The sequence below is a fragment of the Podarcis bocagei genome (assembly GCF_964188305.1).
Source record: "Podarcis bocagei genome assembly, chromosome: 5".
Lineage (NCBI taxonomy): Eukaryota > Metazoa > Chordata > Lepidosauria > Squamata > Lacertidae > Podarcis > Podarcis bocagei.
In genome coordinates this window covers 34,174,535-34,190,740 of record NC_138129.1, presented here as the reverse complement: position 1 = coordinate 34,190,740, position 16,206 = coordinate 34,174,535, and the positions used below count along the sequence as shown (strand labels likewise).

The 16,206-nt window shown below is 43.9% G+C and overlaps 1 protein-coding gene across 4 annotated transcripts in view; it reads left to right on the top strand.

The window, feature by feature from the left end:
- Window positions 1-16,206, top strand: part of LOC308587242 (receptor-type tyrosine-protein phosphatase V-like) — a 52,948-nt gene that overhangs the window by 25,935 nt on the left and 10,807 nt on the right. For 2 of the 4 annotated variants that reach the window (XM_081194653.1, XM_081194651.1), the window contains exons 13-25: window positions 265-537; window positions 1,361-1,633; window positions 2,567-2,839; window positions 4,384-4,665; window positions 4,946-5,083; window positions 5,181-5,391; window positions 5,981-6,048; window positions 6,403-6,529; window positions 7,241-7,288; window positions 8,449-8,542; window positions 9,752-9,842; window positions 11,090-11,166; window positions 14,318-14,452. In XM_081194653.1, coding sequence (XP_081050779.1) covers window positions 265-537; window positions 1,361-1,633; window positions 2,567-2,839; window positions 4,384-4,665; window positions 4,946-5,083; window positions 5,181-5,391; window positions 5,981-6,048; window positions 6,403-6,529; window positions 7,241-7,288; window positions 8,449-8,542; window positions 9,752-9,842; window positions 11,090-11,166; window positions 14,318-14,452 — 2,090 coding nt within the window. The remainder of the gene's footprint in view (window positions 1-264; window positions 538-1,360; window positions 1,634-2,566; window positions 2,840-4,383; window positions 4,666-4,945; window positions 5,084-5,180; window positions 5,392-5,980; window positions 6,049-6,402; window positions 6,530-7,240; window positions 7,289-8,448; window positions 8,543-9,751; window positions 9,843-11,089; window positions 11,167-14,317; window positions 14,453-16,206) is intronic. The other 2 variants (XM_081194654.1, XM_081194652.1) reach the window with 2 other exon arrangements.

Here is a 16,206-nt window from a genome sequence, read left to right as displayed (position 1 = left end):
GGACTGAACCAGGTGCTTCAAAGTTTTTTGGCCCTTAAGTTGGTTTAAAAAAATGCCTTGAGAAAGGTTGAGTTGGACTTGGACCAATCTTGAATTCTCTCTTTCAGCCTGAACTATTATTGATAGTTTAGTCCTGCCTGCATGCTATGCCATGTAGATCCCATTGGATAATTATGATAGTTCCATATATTGCAGCTACAATAAGCAGCCTCTTCCTTCAGAAATGCCCTTTATTTTCTCATGCAAGTTCTTACTATTTCACAGCTCCTCTACCTGCTACCTCTGTGCAAATCAGGAATGAAAGGCACCCACACCGGCTGAGTGTAGCTTGGACACCAGCCTCTGGTAGATTGGATGGCTACGAGTTGAACTTATATCGCTCAGGATCTGGTACCACAGCAGCACAAACATCTCTGGGGACAGATGCCACCAATTTCACCTTCTCAGGTCTGACACCAGGAGTCAAATATTTCTTTGAGATCATCTCAAAGGCAGGACCCTATAGGACTTCAGCAGGGAATGTCAGTGACTGGACAAGTGAGTAGCTCAGGTTAACATCTGCCATTTTAATCTGAATGTCAATTTCTCTGTGGGAGGGAAACAGTCAGCAAAACAACCTTTCAATTCATTCCAAGCAGAGTGTTGCAGCCTGCTGTGAAAGAAAGCAGCACTGTGGCATTTACGAGACAAAACGATGAGGCTGTCTGGCTGCTCTTATCGCCCAGGAAATAATCCTATCATTGCCTCTGCACCTCAGGATGAAGACATAGGAAACCAGAAATGGGATTAACTGGGTTCACCCATTTTATTCACTTGAACAACTCTGCTTTGCAATTTCATTTAAAACAGCCCCACCTTCCCGGGGCAGGCCAGCATCAGATCAGTTCCTGCGCTAATTTTGCCCTTCACAGCCTGCACACTTCAATAGCATGCCCAAGAGGTCTGTTCAGCACTGGCAGCCTTGAGCCAGGACACAATGGAGTCAAAGAGGCCACCAGAGTCCAAGGGTTAGCAAAGTTTGCCAGGGCCCACTGCAAGGAGTTAGTTTGGATGAGTCTCTCTTCACCACTCTGAAGGCTCACCTCAACCTTCCTCAACCTGATTCCCTCCAGATGTTTCAGCCTCAGCCAGCATGGTCATGGAGTTGTAATCAAAAACACTGGAGGGACCAGGCTGGGAGAAGATGTTTTTTGCTTTCCTTCTTCCTATAATCCTACACAAAGTCTCCCAGATGTGACTTAGGGATCTGTTGACTTTTAATACAGCAAACCAATTAATACCCAACAGAGAAGAAGTGGAGGGGGACATTTTCATGGCTGATCCAGGGTTCTTTTCTCTTCTGGTATTGCCTTCTTCTTAGGTCCTCTGCCTCCTCACACGGTGCATCTGTCAAACAAAGGGCAGACTGACAAGCTGAGTGCTTCCTGGGGACACAGCGCAGGAAACCAAGATGGCTATGTACTAACACTCTATTACGCTGGATCAGGCACTGTGGCATCCAAGACATCTGTCATGAAGGATGCTACTAATTTCACCTTCATTGGCCTGAATCCAGGAAGTAAATATTTGCTAGAAGTTGCTACTGTGGCAGGGCCTTACCAGATAGCAGCAGAGAATGTCAGTGACTGGACATGTGAGTATCCTAATGCACTTCTGCAGGTTTGTTTACACTGGATGTGAACCAAGTTGACTCCCCATTAATATAGGGGTGTCCATATGATGACCTCCTCATCCCAGCATGGATCTTTCCGCCTTTAAATGTGGAGATTTCCCATCCTTGGAAACAGTTCAAAACAGCCAAGATAAAAAGAATTCCCATATTTGAAGGAGGAAATGAAAACACCCATTGTCTAGCCTCTGGGTTTGCATTTAAGCCTTTTATGCTGATTGCTGTCTCATAGAAAACAATCCAGGTATCAGGAATTTTAGTGTAGTTTTGACTGGGGAGTAATGGGTCTGACTCAAAATAAAAAAGGAGTTCATTATTTTTCTGACTCAGGCCTTACTCCATACAAAAAAAGATGGTTTGTTCTGTGTCTGTAAACATTTTTAAAAATTACTCTGCTAATGCTAATGCAAATAAAATCCTTCATTATTTTATCCATCTCGCACAGGGTGGGGCTGTGGTTTAGAGAGCATGGGTTACACCAGGCCTGTAAAGTTAGCCAGTGTTCTGATACCCATTTTGCTAGATGGGGAGAGTTGGGAATCAGAGCCAGTGTATGACAAGAGAATCTTTCTCAGCCTTACCTAGGAATGGCAAGCAGTGAAGCTGGGAACGTCTGCATGCAAAGCAAATGATCCATCACTGCACTATTGCCCTTCCATTTTGCATTCATAAGGCTCCATATTCAATTCCTAACATCTCAGTAGAGGTGCTAATCTCAGCAGAGAGCCTCTTTCAGTCCAGGACGATACCACAAGCACCACTGCTCTGACTTTTGAACGTCAATGGCTGCTCCTCCAGGCCAACTCTCTCCCTGTTTGTTCTCCCCAATCCCAAAGCAGATGGCTCTGTAGTTTTAGTGTCTAACTCACCCTCTCTTGCATTGTTTTTACACCACAGATCCTTGGGTTCCTCGGAAACTCTCCATAAAGGCAGAGAAGGGAAATCCAGCACTGTCTGTGTTCTGGACAAAGCCCCTCAGCAAGCCAGAGCGCTGCCAGCTGCAGCTGTGGCATCCAGGCAACAGCACCATGCTACAGCACCATGCCTTGACCCAGTGGCAGGTCCAACATGTTTTCCAGAGACTGGTCCCAGGGAGAAATTACTCCATATCCCTCAACTGCATCGCTGGACCATATACGAGCAGCTCTGAGACTGCGGTGATGCCAATAGGTAGGTATGCACTTGTCCTAGGGCAAGAGAATGTGACTTTTATTTTCTTTTTATTGCATTGGCAGTGGCAAAGTCTTGAAGACTGTGTACATGTGCCACCTTCTAATTTTCTCTGGATAAAGTCTCAGAGGACTGGTATGGAAGGAGCCTCAGAGGCAACGCAACCAAACGCATTTATATTATCCATTGGTGAGATTGCTCACTGCTTTCCCTTTAGTATAAAGGCTTTCTTCAACATACCCTTGGCTCTATCATTCCCTGACAGGTTCTGGTGAATCTTTCATTCCTCCAGGAGAAAATCCAGAACTCTTTTCATCATAGGGCACTCTCATGCATCAAGCTTTGTGCTTGTCTGTCCCTTTTTAGTTACAGAAATCTTCACGATTTTGTTCCTCTTTTCATGGAGTTAACTTCACTCTTCTTATCAGTTAGGTAAATTTCCCCACTTGTTTTATGGGTCTGGTAGTGTCCTACTGCCTTTAGCCTTCAAAGTCTGTTGCTCTTGGTCATTTGTTAAATTTTGCTCTGCACCCGTCCCCTATATAGCAGTGGGGGAAGACAGAGCATGTGCATGCCTCACACCAGCTCTATAACAATTTGACAGATGTTTTAATATCATACAGAATGGGCTGAGAAATATGATGATAACAAAACAACAGCACCACTGATTTTTCATTTATAAAAGCCCCAATATTCAATCATTCCTCTTCTTTCAATATCAGCAGCAATGTATGTTTCCTGTTGTTAATGTCCTGAGGAACTCTCACCTATGTACTCCCCAGTGAAGACACAGAAGCAATTTGCTTCTATTCCCCAGAACAGTTGGGACCAAAAGAAGGAGATGTTAAAGGAGAACGAGAACCACTTACAAAAACCCCAAATATATATGTCTCCATGCAACAAACCTATAACTTATACTGCCCCTTAGAATTTATGAACATCTCGCTTATCTGAGACAAACTGTTCAGGATATAAGATTCTGTCCTTCCCAACTAGGCCTGACCTTCTGTGCTAGGCCTGATCACCACAGCAACAACTGTGGGATGAAGAAGAACTACCGTATTTTTTGCTCTATAAGACTCACTTTTTCCCTCCTAAAAAGTAAGGGGAAATATGTGTGCGTCTTATGGAGCGAATGCAGGCTGTGCAGCTATCCCAGAAGCCAGAACAGCAAGAGGGATTGCTGCTTTCACTGCGCAGCGATCCCTCTTGCTGTTCTGGCTTCTGGGATTCAGAATATTTTTTTCTTATTTTCCTCCTCCAAAAACTAGGTGCGTCTTGTGGTCTGGTGCGTCTTATAGAGCGAAAAATACGGTACTCTCTTCTGTAACTCAAGGACCATATTCCAAGGTGGTGTAGGGGAATCTGTTGCAACCATTAGTCACCCTACAATGCATCAGTGTGTCTTGATGTGCTGAAGGCAGTGCCCCCCAGAAAAACGCACCCAGGGCCACTACAGCCCACCCCATGCTATGCTGGATGTGTGGTCGTCACAGAGACAGTCAAGCTGTGCCTGCTCAAGTTTTTGTGTTGTGTCTCTCCAGAGCCCACACAAGTGAAGGACCCACAGTGTCTCCCTGATAGCACAAGTATATTTCTGAACTGGACCATCCCTGAGGGTGATATCGAGTCTTATAAGCTGACAACAAAGAAGTTTCCCCAAGGAAGCCAGCAGCAGCCTGTGCTTCCTTTGGCTGTTTCCAGGGCTGATGTCACACTGACAGAACTGTCCTCAAACACTTCCTATCAAATCAGCGTTAGTGCTGTGGGCAGGAATGGCATCTCGGGCCCAGCCGTGACACTGCTCTGCAATACATCTGTGGAAGGTACGTGTCTTCCAGGCTCTCCGTTGCCACAGGTTGAAAGTGCCATAACTTAGTGGTTGAGCAATGGCTTTGGATACAGAAGGTCACAGGCAGTGGCAGCTGGTAGATCCTGGGTGCGGTAGGGCAACTAGGTGAGGCTTAAGAGGTTGCACAGACAGGATATGGGGGCAGTTAAGAGATGTGAAACACTGAACATTTGAAATATGCTATTTAAACTTTTTATTTATATGTACACCTGCTGGTGACACCCTAATACCTCTTCCTTTCTGGCTTTCCGAAGCAGTTCTCCCGCCTCCTGTGCGAATGGACACCCCCCAGTTTGACGCCAGTTCTAGAGTCATCATCTCCCCTGATATGTTCAGCGAGGAAAATGGCCTCATAGAGTATTATGGAGTTGTTGCCACCACTAATGAGTCTTGTAAGTATCTGCAACCACCATGGGCCATCCTTGTGAGGGGATTCATGATGCCCCCCATGATCATAACGTTGCAATGCTTTTCTCTCTGTATCTCCAGTGTTGAGGCCCACCCAAGACATCATCTCCCGCACGTGGTATGACCACTATTATGGGCAGGAAGACTCTTACTTGGCTCTGTTGGTGCCAAACCCATTTCGTTTCAATGACAGCACCAGTCCCAAGGCCTGGCCAGTGACAGTGGGTGCAGACGAATGCAGTCGCTCTCGAAAGACCTGCAATGGAAGGCTGAAAAAAGATTCACAGTACAGGTAAGAGCATAAGAAAGTGCCTAAATGGAACACTAAAGGCCTATCTGTTCCAGCACAAAGCCGTGTTCCTTGGTTCACTTGGGAAGCTCACAAGCAGGCATGACGGAAATGTTCCATCAGCAGATACACAAGGATCTGCTAATCAAAAATATACTGCAGCCTTCTCCTTACTCTTGACCATTGGCCATGCTGGCTGGGGTGGATGGGAGCTGTGGTCCAATAACATCTGGAGGACATCCAGTTGCAGAAGGCTGGTAGACTGTTTCTGCACATGGAGGTGTGAAATTAGGCAAGCTTAACTTGGAACAAACTAAGCTCATTCTTAAGTCTTATGAATATTGCATAGTTGTTTCATCTCAGCTCTAAAAGTGCTATAGGAATAAAATTTACCACTCAGGAAAATGAATAGAATAGAGGCTGATGCAGCCTTGAGTCATCCTTTATGTCTCAGCGTAATGCACCTTGTGGAGTCATTGGAAAAATAAGGGGCAGGAAGAGAACCATTTACACTGCTGAACTATTTGGAGGGAAGGTGAGGTATAAATGTAATGAATAAATGAATAAAATTCTCCATTTTGTTCTGTTATAGGTTCAGCATTGCTGCCTTCACCAGATATAGTCAACAGGCTCCTAAAGTGTCATTCACAGCATTCTCAGGTGAAACAAGTCTCTTCATCTGGTTGCATTCTGGATTAATTAAGCCTCTAGTCTCTTAGCCAATTTCACTAGGTCCTTTTTGGCACCTCCTGTTTATCTTTCAAAATGATGAACAGTACAATCCTCCACATGTCTATTCAGAAGTGTACAGGAGTGCAGCCTCCTTCACAATTGTATTAATATGTTAATCTTGATGCTTCCTGAACAGTGAAGTGGTGGGTGGCAGGAATTCCTGGTGAGTGCCATATGTGTGATAGAGCTCCATGTAAGGGATATTCTCATGGCTGCCTAAACCTCTGGGTAGAAAGGGAGGAGTCTCATATAAACTGTACCTTTCACTGTCTTTGTGTTCAGCGGCAGACACCTCAGCAGCCTCTGCTGCTTTATCTGCCCCAGTTGTGGCTGGGATCATTATGGGATTTCTCGTGACAGTCACAGCAATTGCTGGATGGGTCTACTGGAAACATCTGAGAGCAAGGAGGTGAGGACAATTGAAGGGGTTGCTGCTTTGGAAGGAATGATACAGCGCAGGATTTTAGTATTTGGAGCTTGCCTGGAAATTAGCTGGCAAACCTTGAGTAAATCTAGGATGCTTCCAGAAAAGAGTCTTCTTGCATTTTTTGTCATCGCTTTCCTGTTTTTTGTTGCATGTGGAATTGACTAATCCTTCCAAATCACAAATTCCTTTTATGGCTTTTGTTTTTGCTACCATGCCACCATTTCCCATCTACATCAATGAGCATGATGGGATATAGCTGGATTTGTCTTATCTCTCCCTCCCATATTCCCTCCCCCTGAAAATTGCTTTCTTTTTGAGCACAAAATGGCCCTAGATAGACTCTCTGAATGTTTCTAAAACACACACATTCATAATATCCAACAGGTGAGAAACTATGGACAGGTTTCAGCTAACAATTCCCACTAGAAGAAACACATGCAAGGACTTCCACCATTCCTGGCACCCCCCTATTGACAGTACAGGAGCCAAAGAAGGGGGTGGGGATCATTCCATCTGGCAGAGACAGAATAATCAACATTGTGTGACATTGAAAATGCCCCCTGTACCCCAAGCACATATAGAAGTTTGGGAACACATATAGTTCTCCCCTTAGGTGGGAGAGTCAGCAGTAAAGAAGATGCTTGTCTCCCCACTTAGGAATTAACCACCTGCATGTATGTGCCTTGCTTTCAGAATGAAAAAGGGTAACATCCCCCAAGAAATGGCCACGTACAGCCCAAGGTGAGTGAAGCTACTCTCGTGTCTCCCCTGCTCACTTAGTGTCATCTTCTGCCACAGCACAGGCAACAAGCCAGGCTTTGGGACAGGAGGAGTTGTGGGTCTGGCCATTCCAGCCTATCCTGGCAAGGAGGTGTTGTGGCACCAGCTCTCCTTCTAAGGGCTCATCACGTGAGATTTCAGCTTGCTCTAGGCTGAGTTGGTTTTACTTCTATATTAGTCCCAGAAAATAATGCACAACATTTAAATACCGTATTTCTCACTCTATAAGACGCACCAGACCATAAGACACACCTAGTTTTTAGAAGAGAAAAACAAGGGAAAAAAAATTCTGAATTCCAGAAGCCAGGACAGCAAGCGGGATCGTTGGGCAGCAAGCAGCGATCGCTGGCCAGCCCTTCTCCCTCCTCGGGGAAAAGCCCCAAAGCACACACGCTCCACACGGCTCTTTAAAGGGAGCGCTGAGCAGAGCCTCCTGCCTGCATTCGCTCTATAAGACGCACACACATTTCCCCTTACTCTTTAGTTGGGGAAAAGTGCATCTTATAGAGTGGAAAATACGGTAAACAACTTCCTTCCCACCTCTTGTCCTGCAAGGGGATTCCTGTAGGGATGGGTGAATCTTCTGCAAAAGTTCTTTTATGTAATATACCATATTGCATTTGGGTATGCTATTTTCAGTAATATATGAATCTATATGCACAATTTCCCCAGGAATGTGCATTTTGTGTTAGAATTCCTGCGTGTTACTTGGCTGGAGAACTGCATTGCAGAATTCAGAGAAAGATGACTTTCCCCAAAGGATGGCTCTGTTTCAGTTCATATATTATTTCAGAATGTGTATTAGGTAGATAAGCATTTCTCCCCCATGCTTAGATTCATGCCATACCTTGAAACTGAAGTTATGGTGAATTCTCATTTCAAACAATGGGCTGATATCCCCCTTTTACTACTATAACAGTTTGCCACACGCCTGCTGATATATCTTCTGTTACAAAAGAATGTTTTGTGTTTGTAATTTGAGACTTATCGGAAAGGAACCTGAATTTTACCTAACTTGATGTGTATGTACATTGAACCACTCTCTCAGTATTTTCATTCTGCCTAAAGGAGGATCCCTGCACAGCACTCCTCGCTCTTATGTGCATCTTTATTTCTTGCAGAAATACCCACCGGCCAATCCCCATACAGAGCTTCAGGCAATATTATGAGACAAGGGCAGCAAATTCCAATCATGGCTTCTCTCAGGACTTTGAGGTAAGCGCTCCCCTCTTCTTCAAAGTTAATCCAGGCTGACTGTGAAGCCACGGTCAGACATCATCATCATTGAATGCAGGCTGCAGAAATTTGCCAGTTTCGTGCTTTTATTAGAGCTAAATTTCACTACCTATGAAATATCCATTGAAACCAAGGCAGGTGAGCATGAAATGTTTCTCTTCTCCCAAATCAACATACCGGTAATACTGAGTAGCATGCAGTCTCCTCTTCTTATTACTAGTAGGTTTTAGTTAACCTAGAAGGAAAAATATTTCTTTGCCAGCATGTGCTGACTGCTATAAATTCAGGCAGAAGAGAGGCTATGTTCATGGCGCCCCCAACCATAACTGTACAGTGGTACCTTGGAAGTCGAATGGAATCTGTTCCGGAAGTCCATTCAACTTCCAAAACGTTCGGAAACCAAGACACGGCTTCTGATTGGCTGCAGGAAGCTTCTGCAGCCAATTGGAAGCCACGGAAGCCGCGTCAGATGTTCGGGTTCCAAAGAACATTCGCAAACTGGAACACTCACTCCAGGTTTGCGGCGTTCAGGATCCAATATACATCTGTAGCTTCAAATATCAGTTTAAAAAATGGTCAAACCAGAAGAGGCCAAGGGTTTAAAATAAATTCAGATAAAATCAAAATGTTGGTTAAAAACATGGATGGTCAGTAAAAAAATTGTTAGGAGAAATGTCTGGTTTGAAAATATGTTTTTTAAAAAGTAAGATATTTGGGAATCTGGCTGACAGCAAGAAATTGTAATTTATTTGAAAATAATTATATTAAATTGTGGAAAGAGGTTAAGAAAGCGTTGGAGATTTAGAAGAGAATGAAGCTCTCCCTGCTAGGTAGAATTTCAGCCACTAAAATGAATTCATTGCCCAGGATGCTGTTCTTATTCCAATAAATCCCAATTGTAAACAATTCAGGCTGCTTCAAAGAATGGAAAAACAATATTTCTAAATTTATTTGGCAGGTGGGAAAGCCAAATAAATTGGTTTTCTCTGACCTTGATACCAGACTTGAATGTGGTTTGTTTTAATTGCGATAATCTTTTGTAAGCTGCTTTGAGAGCCTCTAAGGCCATAAAGCCGGGAGATAAATATTCTAAACAAATAATAAATCCCCTTCTCTATGAGATTGGCACCTGACTCAAACTGACGTAGGGGATCTTGCTGATAAAAGTTTTCTCCTTCTGTCCCACAGGAGCTGAAGGAAGTAGGGAAAGAGCAGCCAAAAACGGAAGCTGAACTGCCTGCTAACATCTCCAAGAATCGATATCCTCATGTTCTACCATGTAAGTTCTGGACAGAATTATGTATAGCTAATTTCCCCCCCTCTTCCTAGTTGGCAAACTCCCTTCTCTGGTTGGTTCATAAATTTTACAAATCTATTGGATGTTGCAGTTTTAGCCATTTCCTGTCCCATGAATTGTAACAGAGCTGAAAGACGGTTGGCTACACCTTTATGCAACTTTTAGCCCCTGCTCCCCTTCCTCATCCTTTTGCCCTTTCCCCTGCTTTACCCCACCCCTGAACAAGTCTTCTCCATGGTAAATCCCACTATGGTGTCCATGATTGTGCCTGCATGTGTATGAGTGTGACCACGTGTGTGAGCTGTATGCCTGGCGAATGTGTGGTGGAGTGAACGTGTGTGCGATCTGTACATGTAAAATGTGTACACTGATTGATTGATTATTTAATTTCTGTACCGCTTAATAGTCGGCATCCATCTGTGTCAGGAGGAGTGTGGTCAAGCTGCTGGAAGGTTGTAACACCTGCTGTGGCTGTAGAGACCGATCTGGGAGAGACATGTTGTGTTGCAGCTGGGGCAGATGAAGGCATCCGGTTGTGCTGCTGCAGATGCACCATCTCTGCGCTTATCCCAGCCATCATTCCTTCTCTGGTCACTGCTGTGGATACACAACCTGACTGCCTGTCTCCAGGCACTGTGGTCGTCTGCAAGGGATTCCCACACCGTGGGGTTAATGTTGCCAACCTTCGCATCACACAAAAAGCAGAGAATTGGCTAAACTCTTCCACAGGGCTGCCAAGTTGCAACCTGGAGAATCTGATTTCACCTTTGTCTTCTGTGTACCTTCTTCCTTTGCGTGCTGTAAAGAATATTACAGTCCTCTGCAAACAGAAAGACCAGAGGAGAGGAGCACTTACCTCAAAATCCTAAGTAGATAGGTAGCCGTGTTGGTCTGCCATAGTCAAAATAAAAAAAATCCTTCCAGTAGCACCTTAAAGACCAACTAAGTTAGTTCTTGGTACGAGAAGAACTCAACACACGAAAGCTCATACCAAGAACTAACTTAGTTGGTCTTTAAGGTGCTACTGGAAGGAATTTTTTTATTCTCAAAATCCTAAGAGAAGCCACGATTGGAATTTGCTGCCCTTGTCTCATAATATTTCCTGAAACTCTGTATGGGGATTGGCCGGTGGGTAAAGATGCACACCAGAGAGAGCAGTGAATTTATATTGGTTTATATGTATTAGCAACTTTGTGTTTAATGTAACATTTTTATATGTAATTGTGCAGATGATTACTCCCGAGTGAAGCTGAGCCTGTTGGATGAAGAACCACATTCTGACTACATCAATGCCAACTTTGTGCCAGTGAGTTCTTTGAATACTTCTGTAACCTTACTGGCATCTCATAGGAAGGCGCAGGATGTTAGGGCATCTGCAGCAAGATCTTCACATATGACAGGAATGAAACCTAAATCTCAGGAGACCTGGTTGACCATTAGAATACTCTGCAGAGTTAGGAACAAGATTTGATTGATTGATTGATTGATTGATTGATTGAATTTGCATCACTATAGCTTCAGTTAGGACACAGCAGGTATATCATGTGGAGCAAATAGACTTTTCTAATAATTACATTCTGTCACTATATTGTTAGTCTCTTTGGTTTCTGTGGAATGATAGAAAATCCAGTTTTTCTTTTCTTTTCAGTAAGTGGGAGGCTAATACGGAAATAGACAAGGATAAAAGGAAAACAAAAGATGGGGAGGATGGGTCAACTGAGCAAGGTGTCAGAATATCATAACTTCCACATAAGTGTAAACATGGTCTAAAAGCGGACTCAGGCATGGACACCATGTTTTCCTCAGTCCAAATTTACTTTAGTCCATCTCTAGGCAAAGGCAGGCATAAGAGCAGAAGAGAAGCCACAGATGTCTCTCAGCTGCAAGATGGGCCTGGCTTCAAAAACTGACAAAAACGGATGAAAGCAAATTATATTATGTCACCATCAGTCTTCTCATGCACCCGCAGCTTCAGGGGGGGCTGTCTACTTTTAAATTTTTAAAATCACCATATGAACATTCACACATTTATATGCATGCTCTTTTAATTTCTTAATAAAACCTTACCAGTTCAAAACCGCTCTGGTGATTGAAACTGGGTAGTATGTCCTAGTGACATTGCAGGGGTCAGACAATCACCACCATGTGCGGCTAGCCTCTTCTTCAGACTTGCAGAGCTGTTTCCCCCAGAACATGTTTGGGTTTGGACTGAATGGAGCGAGGGCACTCCCTGAGCAGCCCCATTGCTCTAAAACTTTCACTTGTCTTTCCTCTTTCTCCTGCTATTTACAGCTGCATATTAAAGAGCTTGGATGTTTCCCTTATGCCTCTCTGGTGATTTATCCAGGTAATGGCTAGAAAGCACATCTTTATGTGTGTGCATGCAGCACTTGTATTTGCACACCCAAGTCTGCCTTGTGTGTACATGGTATGTGTGCGTAATAGCACAGCAGTCATGTTTGCATGCTTGTGTAAGAACACTGTGCTTCATTTGCACGTTAACATCTAAAGTTAGAAAACAAGTATCTTTAGCACAAGAGCATCTGTGTCTCCTTTGCAGGCTGCATTGGCTAAAGAGTGTGTGCCTGGCTGGCCGCTACTGGAAACACAATACTGGAGGAGATGATCTGTCTGATCCAGCAAGGCTCTTTTTGTATTTGTAAACATATGAGCAGCAGCAGATAAGGCAAAGGTGGCAGCCTCTCTTTTGCCAAGCAAGGAACTGTGCAACTGCTCATTCCTGGCAGCCCCTCTTTTACTGAAAAATTGTTCACCATGTATGGAGAAGGGAGGCTTTGTATTGCTTTCACTGAAGCCAGGAGAGCAAGAGAAATCGGTGTGCACGGATCCCTCTCGCTCTCCTGGCTTCACTTCACTGGAGAGACTCTCCAAATGTTGATGGATTCTATCTGCTATCAGCCTACCCAGCATAGCCAATGATCAGAGATTATGGAAGCTGTAGTCTCAACAATATCTGCAGGGTCACAATTTCCCCATCCCAAGTGTAGCGACTTCTGCTGAGAAGGTATCTTCTTCACTTCAGCTCTCTGTGGCACATTGTAACATGCATCATGATGTGGCTTGAGTGTGTTAATAGCACAGGCATGGGGTAGTGCACCGAGAAATCTTTCTTAGAGTTTCAGGTTGAGCTATCTGATCTTCCGGTTTCTTCAAGCCCAGTGAGGCAGCATTCTATGAACTTGCATTCCTTAAGCATGTGGGACTGTGCCTACTGCATTCTGTGGCTTGGAGAATGGGAGATCACCTGAGGAAGCCAGTGGGTCTTTCCTTCGCTCTAGAAGAGCCCACAGAGCACATTAATCCAAGACTTTTTAAGGGTTTCTTGAAAAGACCATCTTTGATCTCTATTGACTCTCTATGTCCTGAGCTGAATGTTGTGCATAGCATATGGAATGTAGAAGCATTTTGGATTTTGAGCCTTTTAAGGTGTGATGCTATCCTACAGATCCACTGACTGAGGGATATTAGAAAATGTGGCTCTACCAGCAGAGATGGAGTTACCAGCAAGGTATGGTAACTCCCAGTGACACAAGTGGAGTTTTCCACCAGCTTGTCTGTAGTCCTGGTGTATGACCGGGGTGAACATAGGATTGTGTGGCTCACTGTGTTTCTCCTCCATTATTAGAAGGGTTTAAAACTTGCTGTTTAAAAATAATGGTGGAAAGGTGCCGTAAGGAATATGCAACAATATTCTTGTAGGGTGGAGAATTAAACCTGCTTGGCAGGGGGTTGGACTCGATGGCCCTTGTGGTCTCTTCCAACTCTATGATTCTATGATTCTATGAAACCTCTATAACTTTGCTACAGCAGAAGGATGACTCAGAATGTACTCAGTTTGAATCCATACAGCTAAACATCAGTACCTCCATCTGTTAATAATTGGTTACATGAGAAGTTTATTTGGTTATGTTCATAAATAAGCATGCAAGATATAAATGAATGTCATAACCAGTGTTGTCCAAAACATTCGGAGCCGGCCAAGTTGGTGAAGGCTGCTGTGTAGCATAAACAGCATTCCAAACAGATCTGAAACACTGTTAACCGTTTTGGATGACAACAACAACAAGTTTATTATTTATACCCCGCCCATGCTGGCTGGAGCTGATGGGAGTTGTAGTCCAAAACATCTGGAAGGGCCAAGTTGGAGAAGGCTGCCATGAGGAAATAGCAAACATCTGCAAGACCATAACCACAAGCATCCAAAACAAGTCAAGCTTAAAACTCATCCTATTGCTTTCATTAGGACTTGGTCAGCACTGAAATGTGCTGTATTGTTCCCAAAGTTATTTCAAGGTGTAAACTAAACTTTGCTCTATTTTTTAAAAAACAAAAAACAACCACAATACAGAATAATTCAACCAAATCAATACTGTACGCTTTCCTTGATTCAAGAAAAGCATTCTGCAATTGCTAATTCTGCTCATTCATTCTTTCAGGGTTACAACTCCCCGCAGGAGTTCATCGCCACACAGGGCCCCCTGAAAAAAACCCTGGATGATTTCTGGCGGCTCGTCTGGGAGCAGCACATCTGCACCATTGTCATGCTGACTGTGGGCATGGAGAATGGACGAGTAGGTCTGATGGAAGCCCCTACTGTAGGGGCGGGGTCCCCCTTTTCAACCCATAGGCCTCTTTCCCTTCTTGGCCAACTTCCAGGGGCCACATGGCAGAGGTGGGTGGGGCTAGACACAGAAGCAGGTGGAGCAATCAATGTTAACTTACTCTTCCCTATCCTCCACCCCAACAAACAAGAAGCAGAAATGCATATTCTAGCCAAGTAGAAACACACAAAGCAGGGCCCATGGAAGAAGGGACTTGCTTGGGGAAAGATCTGGGGTGGGGCAGATAGAGAAACATGGAGGGCCACATTCAGCCCCTGGCCTGAGGTTCCACATCCTTGCCCTACTGTATATGGTCCAGGGAACAAGAGTTTTACAGCGTGGTAGCATCAGTGCTTTCAGTAGTGGGAGAGTCTTGATGGCCACTTGGGACCAATACTTCTTTCCATCCGTATTGTCAGAGGCCTGTTGCTTTATATCTAGTGGAAGGGAATTCTGAGGGCCAAAAGTAGATATATGAAAATGTGTGTAACAAAAAAAAAAATGTAAAGCAGACTTGGGAGGCTTTGATCTTGAGTGAAGGATCAGTGCCTCACCCTTTACCCACCAGACATTTCCCCACTCAAAATCATCCTCAGCAGTTTCTGCCCCCTTCCCTCGGAAGCAGAAAAGCACGCTAACAATTGAGATCTTGTGCATATAAGCTAAGAGTCCAGCATTTCTGATTGCCTGAGTTAACATCTTTTTGCGGGTGGTAGCTGATCAAAAATTTATAAACTTTTCTTAAATAATGAATGTTAAGGAAAAACACAAATTAAAGGCTACATGATTAAAATTAGAAGAACCTATTGGCCAATGGGAATACCCAGAAGTATAGGAATGATTTATCATTGCTTGCCAGCTGAAGAGAAAGTTAACGACTGCGGTATATTACTCCTACAAGTTGACACATAATCATAGCCCAGTGTGCAGGAAATGTGGGACTGATGCTGGTTTTGCTTCATGGTAAAGATCTATGGGAGAGAGAAAATAATGAAAGCATTTTTATTGCTACTGCTGCTATTGTATCCTGCTGTGCCTCCAAAACGAGAGCCCAGGACAGCTAATTATGATCAAACCACTACTACAAGTCGCCAAATATAACTATAAAATAGCCATAAAAACTGACCGATCAGCACAAAACAATCTGCAACTGGTATTAAAACAATCTAATTTAATCATTCATTTAAATAGTGACATAATAACAAGCTAAGATTTGTAACTCAATCCCATTCTTTTTATTTATTTTTACTGTGCTGCTTACTCACACAAAAAATGCCAAGGCTGAAAGAGGGAGAACCCCTCCCCTGTTGTGTGGTTATTGTTGACAAGCATACTATACACAGGAGTGCAGATACAGTAGTACCTCGGGTTAAGAACTTAATTCGTTCTGGAGATCCGTTCTTAACCTGAAACTGTTCTTAACCTGAAGCACCACTTTAGCTAATGGGGCATCCCGCTGTCGCCTCACCGCCGCTGCATGATTTCTGTTCTCATCCTGAAGCAAAGTTCTTAACCCAAGGTACTATTTCTGGGTTAGTGGAGTCTGCAACCTGAAGCGTCTGTAACCCAAGGTACCACTGTAGGGACTCCAAAACACGGTGAAAGTGGTTTTGACATTTCCTGCATTCGAAGTGGTATGTTTTCAGGGAAAATAGTATGTGTTGTGGCACAGCACTGTAGAATCCACCAAGCACGTTGCACAAGGATAGCCAGGGGCAATACAT